The sequence below is a fragment of the Danio aesculapii genome, chromosome 7 (assembly GCF_903798145.1).
Source record: "Danio aesculapii chromosome 7, fDanAes4.1, whole genome shotgun sequence".
NCBI classification, from domain to species: Eukaryota; Metazoa; Chordata; class Actinopteri; order Cypriniformes; family Danionidae; genus Danio; species Danio aesculapii.
This window is the reverse complement of record NC_079441.1, coordinates 37438249-37460754: the sequence shown is the minus strand read 5'-3', so window position 1 is coordinate 37460754 and position 22506 is coordinate 37438249. Positions and strand designations below refer to the sequence as shown.

General features: G+C 36.7%; 3 protein-coding genes across 5 annotated transcripts; 2 read left to right on the top strand and 1 right to left on the bottom strand.

Annotated features, from left to right (window-relative positions):
- Positions 1-2885: 2885 nt before the first annotated feature.
- Positions 2886-5725, top strand: LOC130232898 (CD59 molecule (CD59 blood group)). 2 transcript variants are annotated; one of them, XM_056462875.1, is made up of 4 exons: positions 2886-2972; positions 4587-4666; positions 4763-4864; positions 4960-5725. In XM_056462875.1, the coding sequence occupies exons 2-4, from the start codon at positions 4612-4614 to the stop codon at positions 5157-5159; spliced, it is 357 nt and encodes a 118-aa protein (XP_056318850.1). In that variant the 5' UTR covers positions 2886-2972; positions 4587-4611; the 3' UTR covers positions 5160-5725. The 2 variants fall into 2 exon arrangements, with proteins under 2 accessions (XP_056318850.1, XP_056318851.1); XM_056462876.1 differs by having other exon boundaries at positions 2907-2983.
- A 7044-nt stretch (positions 5726-12769) lies between these two features.
- Positions 12770-16056, top strand: aplnr2 (apelin receptor 2). Its single transcript, XM_056462874.1, has 2 exons — positions 12770-12934; positions 14279-16056. Exon 2 carries the CDS (start codon positions 14478-14480, stop codon positions 15702-15704), a length of 1227 nt encoding a protein of 408 aa, XP_056318849.1. The 5' UTR covers positions 12770-12934; positions 14279-14477; the 3' UTR covers positions 15705-16056.
- A 678-nt stretch (positions 16057-16734) lies between these two features.
- psmc3 (proteasome 26S subunit, ATPase 3) lies at positions 16735-21800 on the bottom strand. 2 transcript variants are annotated; one of them, XM_056461849.1, is made up of 11 exons: positions 21731-21800; positions 20898-20978; positions 20687-20812; positions 20487-20591; positions 19980-20042; positions 18797-18934; positions 18566-18709; positions 18210-18455; positions 17981-18126; positions 17393-17474; positions 16735-17083 (listed from the first exon to the last, which is right to left on the bottom strand). In XM_056461849.1, the coding sequence occupies exons 1-11, from the start codon at positions 21770-21772 to the stop codon at positions 16973-16975; spliced, it is 1284 nt and encodes a 427-aa protein (XP_056317824.1). In that variant the 5' UTR covers positions 21773-21800; the 3' UTR covers positions 16735-16972. The 2 variants fall into 2 exon arrangements, with proteins under 2 accessions (XP_056317824.1, XP_056317826.1); XM_056461851.1 differs by having other exon boundaries at positions 21737-21792.
- Between the last annotated feature and the right edge of the window lie 706 nt (positions 21801-22506).

Genomic DNA, 22506 nt, shown 5'->3' with positions numbered 1-22506 from the left:
TTTTTAATTATTTTAATCTTTTTTGTTTTTATGTTTCAATTTTAATTTTCTTGTCTCTTTTATTCTTGTTTATGTAAAGCACTTTGAATTACCATTGGGTATGAAATGTGCTATATAAATAAACTTGCCATGCCTTACCTTAATTTAGACTTTATTTCACATATAAATATTAATAAGTGAACATAAAGAACATAAACAGAAGCTCACACATGCCTGCTTGATGAAAAAGAAGAAAAAAACTTTTCATCTTGGAGAAACTCAAATGTGTTGATGTGACAAGCAAGAATAAGAACCATCAGCCTGATCTCACGAGGAAACAACTATTTTACATTTTGTCAGTTTAGTGGATAATTCATATGAGTTCGGACGTACAAAAATGTACAATTATTTAAAGGACATATGGCACCTAAACCCAACCATCATTGGGAGATGAGCAAATCGTACTAAATTGTATGAATTCGATTACACAAACTTATACAAATTAGCCACTAAATAAAAAAGTTTTAAATTGCCCTGAGATAACATTGAAATCATTGATTCTCACACATCAGGCAAGCATGCCTGGGCTTTCACATCTGCAGAATTGACTGGAGATTGTACAGAAAGCTGCAGATTCATTCCTAAGTGCAGAATAACTGAAGTTCAACGGTTATAGAAATCATAATGCTGCACTGTTGACATAAGAGTAGGAGAGAGTTGTAACAGGGGTCAGTTGTGAAGGACTCCCACAAGGGTCTTTTCTGAACAATGAAAGAGAAATTATGTGGTAGTTTCCTTCTCTCACACAAGCTACATCATGTGCACTTACAAATTATGAATTTACCAGCATCCAGATGCACACTTTACAACATTTACTTACCAACAACACACACACACACACACTTTAGGGAGCTTTAATCTGATATGGTTTTCTTCTCTCTTACACTCTGTCATACACATATGCACATAGACACACACTTATATAGTTTACAGGAACTTGTACTGTATATAATGAATTGATATAATTATTTTTAAACTGTACTTTTAAACTGTATGCTTAATCTCCTAAACCTACTTAAAGAAAATCTGTGGGAAACTTACAATTGCAAAAAAGGTAAATAAACACAATTTAAATGATTTTAAAGCCAATTGGTTTATGAGGACACATTGTCATTACCAGGGGCATAGCCAACATTTTAAAAGTGGGGGGGACGGCTATATGAGATCATGCGTTCATATAATTATTAATCACCTGTTTCTAAATGGTCTGTTTCTAAAAGTGAGGAGGACAAATCCCCCCTGTCCCCCCCGGTTGCTACGCCCCTGGTCATTACACACATTTGTGAACTGGTAACCCATATATTTAACTGTTGAACACTGTATCTGCATATTCATACTCTGTTAAACAGTGCTGGGTTCCACACAGTTGATTTGTGTTGGGACAACTATGAAAAAATTTAGTTCGTTTTTACAAATTTAAGTTGATTGAAAATAAAACAATTAAGTGGTCCCAAAAAAACTCAAGAATTGTGTTGTTTCAGCTTATTATAAAATACGTAATTTGAGCAAACAGTGTAGAATGTAGAAAATCTGTTATGTGTGTTTTCTGTTTGTTTACGGTTGTAAATTGCATTATGCGATGTTGATCTGTCGACTTTTGATGTTGAATATTCAACTCTACAGTTTAACAAAGGGACTTTTATTGACATTTCAGTAATTTGATAGTTGGATAATATATTGTATAAGAAAAAATTTATAGAGAAACAAGTCTGTAAAATTAAAAGGTTTTTATAACAAGGTTTTTCTACCATAAATACAATACCAACCCAGGCAATATATCAATTTAAACAATTAAAAATGTTAATAAAAGCCACTTTTTCCAACTTTTCAAGGTTGTTGGAAGAAAGATCAAGTTCCCATAATGCAATTCAAATGCAGAAATAAACAGGGGAACATAAAAAATAAAAACACGAATCACAAAATACAGAAAACTGCTCATTTACAGATTTTTTTTTCAGTACAAATATTCCAAAACGCACTTAAACAAAGTCTATTAAGCTTTCATCCGATAATAAATTTCAATGTTGTAATCAATATTTGAATTTTAACCAAAACAATATATTAGAGTGCAAATGTATTGTGTAATCTATGTGATTAATACCTTATTCTTTTACTAATCTTTTACTTTAACTAGTAAAGACCCTTTCTGCACAAAAAATAACCAAAACATTGCAATCTAATGTTTTTCTTTCTCTTTTTCAATTTTTAATGAATGTTGCAATTGCCCTTGTGAATTGTTGCAATCAACCCGCATTATGGGTCAGAGGTAACATTTGACTTCCACTTCCTATGTCTAAGTGTAATAATAGCTGTTATGGTTTTTTAAATGATAGGTGACCCAAATATGAAAATACTGCCATTATTTACTCACCATTTCCTGGTGTCAAGTCTGCTTACACAAAAGACGATATTTTAAAGAAAGCTGAAAACCAGTATTCATTGACTTCCAGAGTATTTATGAATGTCAATGCTTACAGGTTTTCAGAATTCATCAAAATAAGTAGAGAAGAATAGAGAATGTAGAAACTCATAAAGTGGTTTGAAATAAAGAGTGCCTAAATATATATATATTTTGTGATCAACCTCTTTAAAGATGTTGTTTGGATGTATTACACTTCTTTTTGGTGTATTTTTCAGTAGAAGCAGTTTTTAAGCAACTGAGGAAAATGCAAAAAATTGCTGCAATCATTTCAATACTGTGTAGCTCAGTTCCTGTAATGTGTTTATCAATTATTTATGAATTATTATATCACTGTTTTACTTTATAAATTATTTAGGAGCATTGGTATGCATATGATATGCATTAGAAAAAAGACAAGCGTGTAATTGTAGGGCATTGTGGGCGGGTTTAAAAAAGAGTGAGTGGACAGGAGCCCTTCAGTGTTCAGACGGGTTTGCATGTCTCTGTGGTTGGATTCCTGCTTCACATTGAGGTAAGACTGCAGTAAGTAATGCCATACTGTTTTGTAATGTTCTGCTTGTAAGTTGAGCTGATTTAGATTGTAATTTTCAATATTTTAAAATCTATAATGCATTAAACATTTACTTTTTCTTGATGCATCCTAGTTATGTGAGAGGTTAAAATGTCTTCTTTATGTGATTATTATATGGAAAAAGCATGTTATTTTATTCAGTAATGGTAACTTGTTGTTTCATGTACATGACTGTTAAATATGTGTTAAAAATGTTTTAATAAAAACAAAATAAATCCACGATACAAAAAAAAGTATAATAATAGTGTGGCAGTAATTGTAGTCACTATAATACTCCTCTAATACAGTCAAAATCGAACGTTAGCCATTCATTATCATTTTGTTCTATATTTGTCTGAATTCTTCACAAAGGTCATGTTTCGATCAATGCTGCTAATGTCAAAATATCATAATTTATGATGCATAAAAAATGTATTCAGGTTTTGAACAAAAGCATGCTGAGTAAACAGTGACAAATAATTATTTTTATTTTTAGCCAAACATTCCTTTCAATCATTTGTTGTTGAGTGTATTACTGAAGCAACTATAGCAAAGTTGTTTATGTCTAAACACTTGGAGACTTGGATCCCTTGGGTTTAAAATTGTAGCAAATCATAGTTAGTCCATGATCCATGTCGCATCTTACAATTCTGGACACATGCTATCTGTGGAAAAGATGCCAAGTTTTATTATTATCTGCAATTTCACAAAAACTTCAAGCTTTCGCTTCCTCTTGCGTACATACACAATTACATGCATGCAAAATTATGTGAAAATACTCATCTTGGCGAGTATCCTTGCAAACACTATCAGTTAACAGTGATGAACTTGAACAGATAGAAAAGAAATTGTATGGTTACCAGTATATCGGATTTGTGCATTTCCTGCAAAGACAGAAAATACTGCTTGTGACAGAATGTGTACATTAATATTTCATCACTTATTTTCAGGCCCTATTTGAAAACTAGATGTAAATGAATCACTTTTATTTTGTGCTATGGATAATTTGGTCGTGTTGTGCTTTATTTATCATTGCTTGATTTATTTATTTTTTTCAATTTTTTTTTTATATATTTATGATATATTTTTTGTATTATTTTATTGGGATTTTATTTTACCCATTTTTGTGGGTCAATAAATTAAAAGTTAAAAAAAGCTAAATTTACATTTTGTTTTGGTTTTTTACCCCAATCTGAAAAATGATCCAAGCCTACAATCTTGAAAATGAAGGCTCTTTATTGACATCGACATCATTCGTGAAGCCAATAATTTCACAAAATCTTCTATTTTTGCAAATGTTGTTCACACTAAGAATGAACAGTTCTTTGAAGAACTCTTAAGTGGTTCTTTGTGTAACCCAAAATAGTTCTTCTATGATAACATCTTTTAAAGAGTGTAACTTTAGATAAAATAAGATTCTGAATATTAGTATTTGAGCAGCGGGCAGCTTAATTGAGGATGAATTTAAGTTTTAAATCAAACTGTAGGATGACCATCCCATGTCATCAGCAAATTCAGATAAATACAAATTGCACATTTTTCAGATTCTCTTCTCTCTGTGTCTGTCTTTGTCAGGAAAGACTGGTAAACTGAAGGCATTATGAAAGCTTCTGTCGGAGTGTGTGTGGTTTTCGTGCTGGCTCTGCTGGGGCTTGGTATGTTTTGCGATTGATCCAGATTTTATGGTGCATAAGATGTATTTTTGCATTATCATTCTTGCAATAAAGTTCTCTCTCTGTTTGTCTCTTAAGGTTCTGCCATTAAATGTTACAGTTGTAAGGACTACACAGGCACATGCTCTAAAATTCGAGACTGCTACTATGACGATGCCTGTGTGTCCGTCTACGAGAGAGGTCAAACTTTTTTTTTTCCAGTAATCTACCAAAATATCCCCCATGACACTTTGACTCTTCACGTCTTCTTTCTGCATTCTTTCTCCCCCCTCTAGGTGGCGACACATACAGGCAGTGTATAAAGTACTCTGAATGCGATTATAGCTCACTCGGCGAGAAGTTTCCCAAACTTTCCAGCTTCAAGTACTCCTGCTGTACCTCTGACCTGTGTAACTCAGCACCCCTGTCGGTGTCCAGTCGCTCCGTGGTGGCGATACTGCTCTCGCTAGCACTCTTCTGGTGGGGTGTTTTCTAAACCATCACAAACACAAGTGCTTCTGCATTGTTCCTTGTATAGCTGGTAGTGGTATCATGCAGTGAGAATGCAGAGATCTTATATATCTCAAATTAAGAGGTCAAAGAAGCATTCACAGGTTTATTCTCTGTTAAAAGTATGTTAAAACTGTGTGTGCTTGTAAGCTAAAGCTCTTTTTTGTTTTGTTTCGCACCTAATAGTGAATGGTCTGATTATAATTTATTGTTAAAAGGTTGTGTAGCCTATGTGTTCACTTTCGCAGCTAATCTTGTCACCTACAGTAGAAGGGTGTAGCTAAAACTAAGTGGCTTGTGAGGATTTGGATGTTGAGATTTTTAGAGTTAATGTGTCATATATCTGCCATTTTCACAAATGCCCTTGTTTATACCTGCTTTTCATCTGCCTAGTCTATTTTAAAACTTAAAATGTACTGAAAATCATTGCATGCGGTGTGTAGACATGTAGTCTTTTCAGTGTACTGATTAGCTTCTTGTTACCACTATAGCCAGTGAAACTTACTGAACCTTTATGCGATCAATAAAAGGAACATGCAGGTTTTATGCAAACTAAGTGTTTGAGTATTCTGTTAAATAAAAAATGCGAATTACTACTATGCAAAAAAAATGCAGAGGAAATAAAGTATACAGTGACTGCAATATAATGTGTTATTAATGTTTCGTCGAAGCTCTCTTGCATTTGAGTAGCAGCCCATCTCCTGCACATTCCTCAATAAGGATATTGATTAATTATTACAAATTATAAGTGAAACACAGAGCACATTCAAGGTGTACACACTCCAAGCACAACCACAATACTTAGAAAATGTATACCAAAGATATCAGTATGTTATGTTCATAATCTATTTCCTAAACCACAAATCACTCTTCATAGAGCAGTTCATTTGAAACTCACATTTCTTCAACAAAGCATGTTTTTGTGCTGTGACTGAATGGCTGTAATTTATCATGGGACCTGTTCCAGAATTGCAGGTACATACAACAAATTTTGACATACAACAAATGCGTAATTTACAGAAGCTATTATTAATGTAAAATAATGTACAATGCTTAGATGTGATATAGGGAACATTTGATGATGTTATTAATTGTTGTTTAAATTATTGCTAAACCTTTTAAACACATGACAATTACAGAGTTGACATTATTAGTTTGTGCTTTAGCTCAAGATGCAGACCTCAAACCCGATATCACATGTTATATGTAAAACAGAAGTGTATGTATTTTTTATCATATTATTGTTTTAGGAGAGAGGTTTGCTCAAATATATCACAATAGCAAATCATTACTCTACTATTTATCCTGAACATACAAATTAATGTGAGAAGAATAAATGACAATTGTCAATGGCTTCTCACATGATCGTTTTGTCTTCTTATAATCGATGTAACAGAGTTGACCATAATTTAGTGACACACACAAAATGTATTTTTTATAACTGAAATTACAAATAATTTGTTTTTATTTTCTGATGGTTCATGCAAATGTTTAACTTAGTAAAAGAAGAAAATTTGACTTGTTATTTCATGATAATTGCAGCTGAATGTATGATTCAGGAGGTTGAGAATATTTTCCACACAAAATATCCTTTAATACACACAAACAAGTTTTTTTTAGATAACTTAATTTAATTTGTGTTAGTATTAACCCTTATGTACTGTTGAAGATGATTTTGAGTCTTAATTTGGCCATAACTTTTTCTGTTTCAGCTAGCAGAATGATTTTGGTGACAAATCTTATTTTGACACATATTTTAAGAAAATGCTTTGAAATGTTTTAAGAACTCAACAATACACTCTGGGCAAATGTACTACCCTTTTGTTATATTCGGGATGAAAACATCCCCTGAATTAAACTGCTGTAAAAATGCATCAGATAAATATTTTTTCAAATTGTTTTGCATGAATTTGTTAATCAACCTCAGTCCTGATCAAAACTACTAAAATGTTTAGAAAATTACAGGATTTTAACTTTTTAATAGCCAAATTCATAAATGACGTCACTGATTAGGTGAAAAAAAGCACACAAAATGACGTATTTTCAATATAAAAGTAATTGTGGACTAGATTTTTTTTTTACCTTTTATTAAGTGGGGTTTATTCATAAACTAATTTCGAGAGGATCACGTGCTTATGATTTATCACAGCCAGTCACGTATTAAGCTAATCAGTATCATCCAATCATATGAGCCATAAGCTACTATAAATAACCACAGTTTTCAGTCCACTTTATCTTCGTTTGGAAGAAAACCCCCTTCCTCCCCATTCTCCTCCTTCACTATAGATCGGGCGGCACGGAGGCCCAGTGGTTAGCACTGTTAGCCCCACAGCAAGAACACTGCCAGCCCTGGTCCTGCCAGGTCGGTAGGTGTTTCTGTGAGGAGTTCTTATTCTCCCCGTGTCCGCGTGGGTTTTCCCCGGGTTCTCCGGTTTCCTCCCACCATCCAAATATATACATCATGCATAACAATCAAGCATTTGTCTAGCCCCCTTTATTCCTCACGTGTTCCCTTAGCTACTGCAGACGGGGAGTTCTGAGATCCACCGAGCTCAGTCTCCCCTCTCGCTCTGCAAACGGGAGGAAGCCCCGGGCTCGAGGATCCCTTGAGCTCGGGGTTCTCTCCCGGGACAGCATGCCAAACAAGCTTTTGATGAATCATCAGCTAAGTGGGAACTCTTAAAATAAAGTCTTGTACATGTGAAACAACATTGCCTTTAATGCAGGGTTTTTTATTAATTTTATTTTCTCCCTAATTTACTGTTAGTGGTTGTTTTTGCCCAATTGACTTACAGTATAACCACTTTTCAAAACCATGACATCATATAATCATGCATTTTTGATAGTTGGTGGTTTTCCCTGTTGGAAAGAGGTAAAATGTGTAATTTTTACTGTTGATCATCAGTTGGCAGCTTTAACTCTTTAGATAGGCCTGTGCAAAAAAAGCATAGTTTCTGGATTTTATATGGAGAATAACAGCAAATTAAAGTGTGTGTATGCGTGTCTTTGAGTGTGTGAGAATGACCTTTGCGCATTTGCGATGTGTCTGAGAAAATCAAAATATGCATCTCAGCTCTCAGAACTGCAGTAAATAAAACAAAGACTGTGTATTATTGCACCATCAAATGTGGTTATAATGGAAGTCAATGGGGCAAAAAAAAATTAAAAATCTAACACTACATCAAAGCCAATGTTGTTACTAATCATTTACATGTCCAAGACTGTGATAAAAGGTTTAAAAAAATCTAGTCCACAATTACTTTTATATTGAAAATACAACATTTTATGTGTTTTTTTTCACCAAATCAGTGACATTATTTATAAACCTGGCAATTACAGAGTTAAAATCCTGTAACTTTCTAAACAATTTATTAGTTTTGATCAGGACTGAGGGTGATTAATAGATTTATGCAAAAAAAACATTTGTCTGATGCAATTTTACTGCGGTTCAATTCAGTGGATGTTTTTATCCCTAACACAATAAAAGGGTAGTGAATTTAAAACAGTGCACAAGGGTTAAAACCTGTTTCATTAATTTCTTGTGTTTTTGAAAAGTTTATCTTGGAGACGTACAAGATGTACCCAAAATTCTACAATCACCCATGGGTGTAATTTAACTTCTGTATTTTGAAACACAATTTATAGTCTGGCCCAGTGCTTTTGAAACCGAGTGTGTTTAACTCATGTCATATACATGGCCCCGTGACCTCTTTATGGCCCCTTTGCTGTTTGTACAGCTGAAATCAATTAAAAACAAAGAGACAAAAATCTGTGAGCATCTTTATGACACTCAGAGCCAATGTGAAGTGTATATTCTACAAAATGTAGCCTACATGGTGTGCAGTAACCAAGCCTGTCACTTAAAACCACCAGGCATTAGACAAAATACTGGCTGAATGCTTTTTGTTTTATTGAATAAACCAGTCTAGACTAGTTCAGATGGAGATACAAACAGGAAATTTCATCTGTTTGTATTACTGCTAATAAAGATCTCCGAGAGCAGTGGTTTCCACATCTCCTGACTATTGTGCACATGGCCAATTTGTTAGTCTGAGAAAACACAAGTTTCACAACAGCATTTTTAAATATTTGCAGTGTGTCATGGTGTTGCCTCATAAATAGCCATCCTGTTGACTTTCCAACAAGACTTTCTTTAAGACAAAAGACTTTCCCTTTTTTCATTCATATTGAGAGTGCACACAAAGCCCACAGTGGGGAACCCCTGAGTTTCAGAAGTGTTTAAACAACATAACACTCAGACTGCTCAAATACAGCTAGCACACTGAATGTATGAGGTAAACAGAGGCAGGTGAACAGTTCACATACTATATTACTGACATTTTACGAGACTAATTCATCTATTATTAGAAGAGATTTTCCCCCCAAAAATATTTTTCTATTTAAAGTTCTCCTGGAGTGCCTTGAAAACATGCGTTATTCAGCATGTTGATTGAAACATGGGACAGTCCTCATTTTTAAACAGCCAATAGCTAGGAAATATGGCCTGATGTTTTGTAGCCTGTGTCTTCATTTACCCCAATGGAAAGCATATTTACAGTGTCTGAGTCACTTATATCAAATATATGGTTGCATTTGACATTTAACAAATAAATAATTGTGTAAGGAAGTAATTGATTTTAGCTGCCTTTCAGCATCTATTTATAGTGCAGGGGGCGGTATGCTTCTTATGCTTGAGAGCATTTGATTGTAGAGAAAATAAGACTAGATACTGAAGTATAGAATGATCTAATACCAATTTTGATCTATATTTGCTTATTTGATGTTGTGTTAATTGCATATATTTTCTAAATGGACATTTTGTCATTGTTTGATCGCACAGGCTATAAATAAACTTAACATACTTATAATTAAATCAATGTGGGGGACCCTACAAGTTACATTAAACCATCAATGTATTTGAAACATGTTATATTGAGATGATAAAAGCATTATTTGGGAAAAAGGCAAACCACAGTTCACCACAGAATAAGTTTTGTTTTCCTACAGAAAAATGAATAGATTTCCAAATGCTAGAGGCCTAACCTCCTAATTTGTTAATGCCTTTAAAGGGGGCCTATTATGCCTCTTTTAACAAGATGTAAAATAAGTCTGTGATGTCTCTAGAGTATATGTGAAGTTTCAGCTCAAAATATCCTACAAATAAAGTTTAATAACTTATTGAAACTGCCCCTTTTAGGCTTGAAAAACGGGACTAATATTATCTGTGTGAAAAACGAATTATTTGTGAAAAGAAGTGTCTTAGAAGAAGGCCATCTTTGCAGACTACAGTGTTTTTGCATCCTAAAATGCCACATTTATAATTTCTCTAAAGAAATTATGGCATTACCTTTAGCAGGTATGTTGTAAAAACTCTAATGTGGACGGCTGCTTCTCACTCAGGTGTGTTTCACAGACTGTAAAAGATATGGACGTAGTATCTGTGACATCACCCATAGGTTTCAGCATGTTTTCTACAGGAGGAAAACAAAAATAACTTCCAAACACAAATATAGTCTGTGTTAGTAAACGCAAGGCTATTTTTGAAATCCAGGCATAAAACTTGCTTGCCTCTCTTGGGTTTCTCGAAAAAGATGGAGGAACTGGTGCATGCTGGAACTAAACTTTCACACTCCATTGCCACAAGCCCCCAGTTACCAACCAAAAAGCGGCCTGCACCACAACCACCTCTGAGCCCACCTGAAAGAGCCCTCCGACTTTTGCCCCACCACCAGGGCCCAAACAACAACGCACCATCTTCAGCTGGTGAACACAACAGCTTTCCATGATGTGTCCAGGTGCCTGCTTAGATAACAGTGTCTTTATCAGATGTTTACAGAACAAGCAGGAACCCAGTGTGCCTGTAGCTTTCTCTACACATATATGCGAAACTTGTTCATGCTTTTATCAGCAGCAGGGTGGATTACTGTAACGGCCTTCTCACTGGCCTTTCCAAAAAGACAGTCAGACAGTTACAGCTCATCCAGAACGCTGCGGCCAGAATTCTGACCAGAACCAGGAAATCAGAGCACATCACACCTGTCCTCGGGTCTTTACACTGGCTCCCGGTTATATTCAGAATAGATTTTAAAGTATTATTACTGGTATATAAATCACTAAATGGCCTAGGACCTCAATACACTCATACACTACGGCCAATTTAGTCTATTCAATTCACCTGTACTGCATGTCTTTGGACAGTGGGGGAAACCCGGAGCACCCAAAGAAAACCCACGCCAACACAGGGATAACATGCAAAGTCCCCACAGAAATGCCAACTGACCCAGCCGGGACTTGAACCAGCCTCTTGCTGTGAGGCAACAGTGCTAACCACTGAGCCACTGTGTCACCATTCCCCCAAATGTAACAAGTGTGAAGCTGCTAAGAGGAGCTTTATGTTTTTTTGTGTTAAAGAGTTTATGGTAAGACATATTTTAATTCCTTGCTAAACAGTATAATTGGGATTTACTCGCTGACCCAATAATAGCCCTTTTTGTTTAGTCTGATATGTTGGAGTGTCTCAACAAAAGAGATTGAACCCATTTTACATTTGGAAAAAAATTGATCCACCACCTCTGAACACTGGAAAAATGAATAAAACACTGGGAATCCAGATATTTCTACAAAAAACACTAACAATGTCTTTCATCTTTAAAGATTTTAAACTGTTTGTAGGTCAATTTTGTCTTTCACATAACAATTTTCCTTTTTGGTGTTGTTTTTATACTTTATTTCACATACAAGGGTCTGTTTGTCTGTTCTTTATATTCCTATGTCTACATAAATGTAAATATTAAAATAAAGAAATCAATTTTAAGTTAAAAAATAAGTAACTGAAAACAACTGCATAGAAAGCAAAAACCCAAAACAGCTCACAGAAAATAAATTATACACTGACAGTATTATAATCAGTTATTATTTTGTCCTGTGTTCACTCTTTCAGCCATACTTCAATACATTTTATTGCATTATCTCTCTCTCTCACACACACACACACACACACACACACGCACACGCACACGCACACGCACACGCACACACACACACACACACGCACGCGCACGCACACGCACACGCACACGCACACGCACACACACACACACACACACAACTGAAGAAAAAAAAGTACAAACATTGTACACTCTTCAGACATTTTTAAATGCAAAGTATGCTAGTGCTCTAATTTTCCCTGTCCATGATATAGAAATAATCATCCACTGTGATACAACAAACCTGCTCTGTATAACAACAGGCCACACAAAATGTCTCTGATTTCCTGACCTCCCAGTGTTTTAGGTCAAATATTAGCTCATTATTTGTATGAATCCACATGTATTTGCTAAAACAACCTGGAATACGTAGTGGTGGTGTTGGCCAAGGATTGATGTTCACAGCAGTGAAAGACATTGTCATGTGCACAAAGCTTCTTTCAGCCTTGAGGTGTTGCGAGTTTGCTTAGTGTGTTTAAGTACAGGGGAACTGTTTGGAGATCTCACAAAACTGCTACGGGGTGGTCCTTTGGTAGAGAAGGAGGACACAAAGAGGAGAGAGTCTTTAAAGAGCAGACGTTTCCCCTGTAGGTGACACACACAAGGAAGATAACAAGCAGAAGTTGTAGAGAAAGATCAAGAGAAGAGCTTGGATACAGAGTAACATCATTCATTCAAAAAGATCATCTGGAAAAACATAGGCGCTAATTCCACAGACGAGAGAACTGGCCATGATTAACAACAGAAATAAGAGATAAACCCTTCACAAGAGCAGGTACTGTATGAGATGTTTGGCTTAAGTAGGATTTTTTTATTATTAACCTTAGTGTGACATGGTACTGCATTTGCTTGATCCATTTTGTGGATTTTTTTCTGATGTAGTATGCTATATGTATCTGGAAAGATTCTTCAGTTGTGTAATAAACAGGACAAAAGGTCCGATATACTGACATCAAAATGCTTTGAAAAACCGTTAGCATCTATGGAAACTCAAAGTTTTATAAAACACTATTTAAACACCTCTGTAGTATAAGAAAACTGTTTTTTCTGAAAACTTTTATGGAAAGGATCTTTGTTGAGACCAAAATAAATGTTCTATGACATCTCTGGAAAAGCAGTATTTCAATTAAAACATTTTTTTTACATATTTACTTAAACACTTTTATCAGTGGAAATATATCATGCAACTTGTCACAAAATTAAAAATAACCATTTTAATATGTGAATTAGTTAGATAAGTGTAAAAAGCCAATTATTATTAGCAAATACTTTGAAGTGATTCTTATTGTGGTGATCAGCAGTTCTTTTAACTCAAACTGATGTCTGTCATTTGTTGGAAGACATATCTCATGGCTATATTTGTGAAAATATATTGACCACGGCTCCCCCAGTGAGGGTGGCATGATCGTCATTAGTGTAAAGCAGCAGTTGAGCTTGCTCCGACTCAGCTCATAGCGCTAAAACTCGCATTGAATGACTTTGGGATGTCCTGGCCAGAGATCTACTCTCAAAAAATGTTGTTGCTTGTTCAAACTACTTACTTAAAATGAGTTGAAACGACACAATTCTTGAAAAAATTCTTTTTTTATGTTCAATCTACCTAAATTTGTAAAAAATAATAAGTTACTTTGATTATCTTGTCCCAACACAAAACGATTGTGTGAAAACCAGCATTTTTTACAGTGTACCTTCCTGCAGATTTGTCGCATCCCATATCAAACACACCTGCCTGTAATTATCAAGTGCTCTTCAGGTCCTAATTAATTAGTTCAGGTGTGTTTGACCAGAGTTGGAGCTGAACTCTGCAGGAAGGTAGATCTCCAGGAACAGGGTTGAGCACTCCTGGTCTTGAGTAACTACACAGCATGTTACAACCGAAAATGTATGTAAATCTTGATACCCAAGTTTTTTCTTCTGTATTATTGTCAACTGATGGAGTTTGAGGTCTTTTCCCTTGTCAACACTGGCTTGTCTTACTTTTGGTAGAGTTGCCTTAATCACATTCTTCAACACTGGCTTCAAACTTACTTTGTCTGAAGAACAATTATGAAGGAATGTATTTATACCATACATGACCCAACCTGATATAACACAAGTTCTTATTTTATCTACCCCACAGAAATCAAAGAGGATTGAGGAGGGAGGAGTCAGCACTTACTCCCAAACAGTGGAAACAAGAAATCTGGGGAAGGACAAAGTTGCTTCCTTCCATTTACGAAAAAGCATTTCTTTAAAACCAATCAAGCTTGTAACCTCAGTGGCTCCTGCTGATGTCATTAACAGACTCTCTGCACTAGGTGCAAGTGTGTGGCTGTCAGATGTCTGGGTCTCTGCCTTTCCCCTCACCCTCTCCCTTCCCCTCATGTGACTACACTGAATGGTCTCCAACATGGGTGCTGATCCCGAGCGTGTACCTGCTGGTGTTTGTCGTGGGCTCTCTGGGTAACGGTTTGGTGTTGTGGGTCTACCTGGACCGCCAAGGGAGAGGGCGAGGGAGGATAGGAAGTGGCTCCAAATCTTCCCAGACTCTCGATTCTCCTCCTTGTCCCTCTCCGACATCTTCTCGAACAGTAACCGAGTCTTTAATAATCAGTCTAGCACTGGCTGACCTGGCCTTCGTCATGACTCTGCCGTTATGGGCTGCCTACACAGCACTGGGCTACCACTGGCCCTTTGGCCAAGCTCTGTGTCAGACGAGCAGTTACATAGTGGCACTGAACATGTATGCAAGTGTGTTTTCTCTGACTGGGCTCAGCGTGGAGCGCTACTGCGTCATCACACGACAGCGTGGCAACGGTTCAAAGCAGAGGACGTCAAGCGCCCGTGCCAGGTGGATTGTGGGTATTGTGTGGCTGGCAGCAGGAGTTCTAGCACTCCCTGCTTTACTTTTGCGGACAGTTAGAGAGCCAGATCTGGAATCAGGAGATGATGGTGACTGGCAGGCTGGACAATCGTCCTCCTGCTTGTGTGATATGGACTATTCTAGTTTAATCTCGAGTGATCTGGACCCAGCAGCGGCAGAGCAAGCAGAGCTTATGTGGTCAGCAGCTTTGGGGTTAAAATCAACCTTGCTTGGCTTCCTCTTACCCCTTGTAGTGCTCCTAGTATGCTACGGCTGGCTGGGACGGCTTCTTTCCAAACACTTCAGCCTAGGCCTGCGCCCTGATCAGAAACGCCAGCGCAGGCTCCTCCGCATCATCATCACCCTTGTGCTGGCCTTCTTCCTCTGCTGGCTGCCCTTCCATACTAACAAGACACTCTCCGCAATGGTGGAGCTGGGTATTCTCCCCTTCTCCTGCCGTTTCGACCAGTGGTTGGTGGCGGCGCATCCGTACTCCATCTGTTTGGGTTATGTAAACAGCTGTTTGAACCCTCTGCTGTACGCATGCTGTGACCCAGCGTTTCGGAAGCGCTGCAGTGGCCTGCTTTTGTGCCTATGGGTCAAATGTAAAGGTCAGAGGGCAGAAGAGGAGAAACAACAACATCAAAGTTCGGCAATACCATCTGGGACACATGAAGTGACAGTCAGTAAAGACGAGCAGTGAAGAGAGGTTCATCTGGCACACTCAATGGACCTTGCTGAGCTGGGACTGTTTGTGTGGAAAATCCTTAAAGACGACTTATTAAATTCTGATGACTTTTTCCATTCATCTGTGAGATTTAGCATGAACTTCACCCCCCTCAAGAAAACAAGATGCCAGCATTGTGTGGGAACTGATAAACAGACCGGATTCACAGAAAGTTTTCCCATGACATTATGCCTGAAGAATGAAGAGGAGCTGACATGTTGTAGAAAAAAAATGCTGGCTCACCGATCTCAGTATAATGATGCAATTCAAACTGCATAGCATGGGCATATTGCTGAATAACAACAAACAGATACTGTTCTTTTTTTACTGTTTTTTTCCCCTTATCTGAAATCATTATTAGATGTAAAATTAACTTGAGTATTTTTATATTTAAAAATGCATTTTTGCTAAATAAAATAATAAAATAAATAAAAACACAAAATTAAATATTAAATGTGTTTTTTTTTTTTTACCTCAGCAATGTTGATCCTTTAAAAATGTTTGCTTTTTGTCTAATGATCTCAACATATTAACAGAAGTAGCATGAGTTTGTGGTAGGACTGGGAGTAATGGTGTCAGATTAGGAATGTTTGAAATGTTTTTGTACATTTGACACTAGAGGTGCAATAAAGAGCACTTAAAAGGTTAGATCACCCAAAACAAAATAATATATTTTTAAGTATGCTGAAAACCTGTAACCATTGACCTCCATAGTATTTGTTTTTCCTACTATGGAACTTACCTATGGAAAAATTACAGGTTTCCATCTCTTTTTTTTCCAAAATACATTGTGTTCAAGAGAAGAAACAAACAAAAAGCTTTGGAACCACTTCAGGGTGAGTAAATGTTCATGTTTGCGTGCAAAATGCTTTTATGCTCCAAAAACCCTCCAAACTGATGAAAAATAAAATCAAGGATCACTCATTCCCTGCTTTTCCATCACTACTAAAACACAAAACACAGCAGATATGCATCAAACAACCTTCATAAGGATAAAAAGCACAAATAGTGGAAAAAAGATTGGTGTTTAATGAACTGAGAAACAAACATAAAGGTTAACTGAAAAAAATTCCATAAGTCTTCCCTGTGAGGCAGTCCAGTCTAATTTGGCTGATCTGTCTCCATCAGAACATGGGTCATTACTCAGAGCAGCACTGGATCTGATAAGCACAAGTTTACAGGAGTGCTGGATCCTGCTGTTAGATGCTCACATACGCACAAATACACACATACAGTCCTCCTCTTTAAGCATAGTACTGCAAATTGGCCTTCTTCTTTGCCTGCACCTCCAGAATGCCCTCCATGTAGTCCTCATGGTTAAGTTCAGTTGCCCCACGTCGCAGCGCAATCATCCCCTAACACACAAATGAACAATGCGCATTTAGCTCAATCAGAAACAATGGCTTTTTCTGTTAAAAGTCAAATTTAAGCAGAGATTTGTGTGCAATTTCTTTTCTTTACAAAATTTTATTGCAGACCAAAGCAAGACTGCATCTTGCATTAAGAGGATGAGTGGACTGGAGAGTACATTTGCCTCCCTTTTTCAAAATTAAACTTGTCACACAAATTCCAAGTCAAGGGCCTTGACCATAATGTTAAAACCCCCTTGCAAACAAGATACAAGCAGCCAAGTTAAAATCAATAGTCATAAAGATCATACTTACAGCCTCAACACAAACTGCTTTACACTGAGCTCCATTGAAGTCATCAGTACATCGTGCCAATTCCTCAAAGTTCACATCAGGGCTATAGCACATAGGAAATAAAGGATAGCGTCAGTAAAAAAGTGTGCAAATACCATTTTTACTCAACGTCATGATTTTAGTCGAGTGTTTAAATTAAGCCTTCTGTAAAATTATGTGTCTTAGACAGATTAAAGCATGCAACATATCTCATGATAACTTTCTAAGCAGTGACAAATGTGTTGCATCATTAAATACTTTATTATTAGGAAAACTATAAGAAGAACTCGGATAAGACATATTTTCTCATGGTCATACCATTAAATGAAAGCAATTAGATCTTATTCATCCTATGTAATTTCCTGTTTTTCTTTTGGGCATTTTTGGTTTTTACTATGCGACTCGAGAGAGCGCCATTTTTTTTTCTGAGGAAATTTACTACTGATCACATCAACTCTTTCCTCACATGATGTGCAAGACAATCGCATCTTTTGCCAAATTGCAAATGAGCTTTTATAACGATATATTGTTCAACCCCAACTTAGATGCAAACAATAAAAGCGCCATTACCAGACATTCATCTTGCGAGAGTGGATCTGCATAATGCGAGCTCGAGCCTCCTCGTTGGGCATAGGGAACTCAATCTTACGATCCAGACGACCTGAACGAAGCAGAGCTGGGTCCAGGATATCCACTCTGTTAGTGGCAGCAATCACCTTAAATGACACGAAACAAAGTTAGAATATAAGTTCATAAGGGCATGTTAGTAAAATTAAAACACATGGACACAAGCATGTACCTTCACTTGCATGTTGGGCTGGAAGCCGTCTAGCTGATTGAGCAGCTCCAGCATGGTCCTCTGCACCTCTCGGTCTCCAGCCTTCTCACTGTCAAAGCGCTTGGTGCCAATAGCATCCAACTCATCAATGAAGATGATGGAGGGAGCCTTCTCCTTAGCCAGAGCAAATGCATCGCGCACCAATTTGGCACCATCACCAATAAACATCTGGACCAGTTGAGGGCCAGCCAACTTCAAAAATGTTGCCTGGAAAAAGGACAGTAACAGAAATGTGAGATCGTGCATCGGCAACAAAATTCTGCAAGTGAACATTGTTGACAACAGTTTTATTTTGATCATCGTCAGTTCTCTCTGACCTTGGTTTGGGCTGCACAGGCTCTGGCCAGCAGGGTCTTTCCTGTGCCTGGTGGTCCATACATAAGAACTCCCTTTGGAGGCTGGATGCCCAGATTCTCAAATTTCTCCTTGTGGTTCATGGGCAGAACAATCGCCTCCACCAGCTGCAAAGAGACAAGCAGTGAGCTCAGAAAAAAAACTGCTATTGTGACTGAAAGGATTATGATTTGAGGCAGTTAATCAGCATGTACCTCTTGGATTTGTTTGTCTAGGCCACCGATGTCACTGTACTGCTCTGTAGGCCTCTCATCCACTTCCATAGCTTTCACTCGAGAGTCATACTCGGTGGGTAGAGTCTCCAAAATCAGATAGGAGTCCTTATTCACACCCTGTGAACAGGTAAAACAAGACATTCAACACATTTCCAGGCAAAACAGGCTTTTTAAACATTAAAGGGATAGTTAATATTAGGCATGACATTATAACAGTTTTCAAGGTATACTGCAGTTTGGAAATATCAAGGTTTTAAAACCACCAAACTTTTCTGTTTTGTTTTGGGTTTTTTTTTTACATTTTGTTTTTGTTTTTGTTTTTTCAGGACAACAGTATCTCCAGCAGAAAAGATCTCCAAATATGCCATTTTAAATTATAAAGAAAACAGTGTTTTTAAATAACTGGAGACAGCAGAAGTCAATGATTTATTCGGATTACTTCGCCCAACATGTTTACTGCTTCAAAATATTTTAAATGTTTTTCATACTGTCATAATGCTATACCGGCCCATGCTTAGTTCATACAAACTTTTATTTTATAAAAAACATTAAAGACAGCCGAAACAGCGGACCTTAGTCTTTTAAAAAAACTAAATTCAACAGTTGCATTCAGAAGAGACTTAAATTGCATGTAACATAACACCCTAATACCAATCTATATCAGTTGCCTAATCTGAGCACAAAGTGAAAGTAAACATTTCTGGACAAATTTTTTAAATGACACTCCTACGTTACAATTCCCCTCTTGCAGCACCAGAATTACACGTCATTTAAAAAAATAATGCATCTATTACTAAGATCAATCTATCTTGTTCTTTTAATTTTTTGATTACATGGCCTTATATGGGAATCATTTTTAAATACTATAAACGATAGATAAGGCTATGTATTTCACACCGATGGTATTCCTAAGTGTTTTCAAAAAAGCTTTAAGCAATGTAAACCGAAAACTATGACCACATGACCATGATACAATCCAAACCGACAATTTTGTGAACCATCCCACCCCTAATAGAAACACTGCCAGCAATGGTCTTCAATTTTTTTTTTAAACTAAAGCTAGTTCAGCTTAAAAGACCTCACCATATCACCAACACCCTGTGTAACCACTGATTTCTATTTAAACAAATCTGTCAAATAAAAGAAATTATCTTTTACTTACCACCAGATCACCAGGTTTCAGTTTCTCAGCATCCACCAAACCAATCACAGGCAAGAAATACGTCTGCAATGAGAACTAAATATTAGTGATTTATTGAAACAGTTTAAGTAATTATTACTTAAAATAAAACTGAAAGCAAAAGTAAAATTTTCATTTAGACAAAATTCTGGTCATTTAATTTGCACAGCTGAGTTCAGTATCCTGTTTTGGTTGTTAAACTCAGGTAAGTACATTTTTCAACTGACATATTAATCTTTTCTAACTTAAACAGACTGTATAAAATAGATGCTGAAGTCACAATGTGATTAGTTAAACTATTGCTAATGCTACTTTGGCCTGCCAAAACAATTTTCATTTTATTTATATATATATTTATATACACTATCAAATCCTTAAGACAAATTACTACAACTTATTCATACAGGAACTACAATTTGTGGAAAAAGAAAAAAGATTTATGGAAGAATTTGGCCACAAAAAACCTGCAGATTTAGATATATTACTCACCTGCCGTGTGGAAGTTTTGATGACGGCACACTTGCCCTTTCTCTGTGAGTCCAGATCAATGTTGGCTCCATCTTCCTCTTGGTCATTAGGATCTACATCCAGCAGCTTCCATTTAAACACACAAAACATACAAGCTTTAACACCATACTCTTAAAAGTTAGGCGCTTAAAACGCTTGAAAAACATGAACAAGTATTTTACCTCTATGACATTTGAGACGAGGTAGGGCAAAGTCTTGTTCACTTTGATTTTCTCTGTGTTCTCCTTGATCTTGTCCTTCATCGCTTGCAGCTCATGTGTGACACGTAGAACCTCACTCTTCATGATCTGGAATTACAGAGATTATAAATGAGGTACAAAGTTGCATACAGACACGAATACAACTGAATGTGAATTACAGTATGAAGCATACCTTAATCTCACTGTCCAAAAGACGAGTCCTCTGAACAATCTCTTCAGTGGACATCTTAAGGACTTCCTCTCCGATTCCATCCTATAAAATACAATAAAACAAGTTCTGTGAATTGTAGTAAAAGAAGAACCTTTATTTACTACAACATCCATGTTTGTACAACAAAATTAATTAAAATAATTCTGACATAATTTACACAAGTTGTATCCCCCCCAAGTTGTTTCAAACACGTTTTATTTTTACTGAACAGAAAAAAAAACCAGTGCCTTCTACATACATCCAGTGATTTCCTTAACTTGGGACCAACAACTGCTTGGCCATCAAAATATGTTCTTTCACATTCAAAACATACAAGTTTGATGTAACTTAAGGGTGACCAAATAGCATTTAATTAGTGTAATAAACAGTAATTGTCAGACAACACCCCCTGATCAAAGGACCTGAGCGGAAGAAAACATCGGTCACCATGATCACGTTAGCTCACAAATGCTAATGTTATCCTAGCAAGCCACCGTCACACTTTTCCTAAATATTTAACGTTACTGCCATCTTCGTGTAATTCGGCACCCATTTAAAATTAAAAGCTGTTCTGTTATTAATTATCACACAGAACTGTCTCGAGAGTGAATGCACAAACTTAAAATAAATGAATGAAGCGGAATGAAATTCACTGTGTCATGCTGCGCTCTTCCATTAGAAACCATTCATGCCCGTTGCCAGCGGTTAAACGCCACTTTAAAACGTTACATCCCAAAGAAAGCACATTTCTGCACATATGTACAACCATTTACTTTTATCAAAATATGACAAAACCCCAGAAACGTAAAACAAACCTCCACCTCATCCCAAACTGATCTGTCATTCAGCGACGACATCTTGAAATGCCGCTTCTTCTCAGGACAGTGTTTGTGGTTCTTGTCTATGACCCTCGGTAAGCGCCACTGCCCTCATTCGGCGCGGATGAAAAGTGACTCACGCTCATCCGTACTGTGAGCTCTCAGGCTTTATTTCTAAACCCTAAATACTTCTAGAGTTTACATGTTCTACCAGTGTTTGCGTGGGTTTCCTCCGGGTGCTCTGGTATCCCCCACAATCCAAAGACATGCGGTGTAGTTGAATTGAATAAACTAAATTGGCCATATGTGTATGAATGAGTGTGTATGGATGTTTCCCAGTACTATGTTGCAGCTGGAATGACATCTGTCATGTAAAACATATGCTGGATAAGTTGGCGGTTCATTCCACTGTGGCGACCCCAGATTAATAAAGGGACTAAGCCGAAGGAAAGTGAATGAATGTATTCATATATCAAAGGTCGTCATCTCTTCAGGCCAGAAACCGCTTTGTGGATTTAAAGACATAAGAAATTATTTCTTTATTTTTATTTGGCTGCAACAGCATATATCTTGTTGTATTTGTTGTCAAATTGTAATATTTCACTCTTATTTTCTTTCATAAATGCGTTTAATACGACTTTATAATGTGAGACTACAAAAACAATTCTAAACTGATCAGTGTGGTTCCCTATCTTGCAGTCTTAATCAAGACTTCAAATAATAAACATATTTAAAAATCAGCATGTTTTCATTTAGTATAATGTTACATGAAT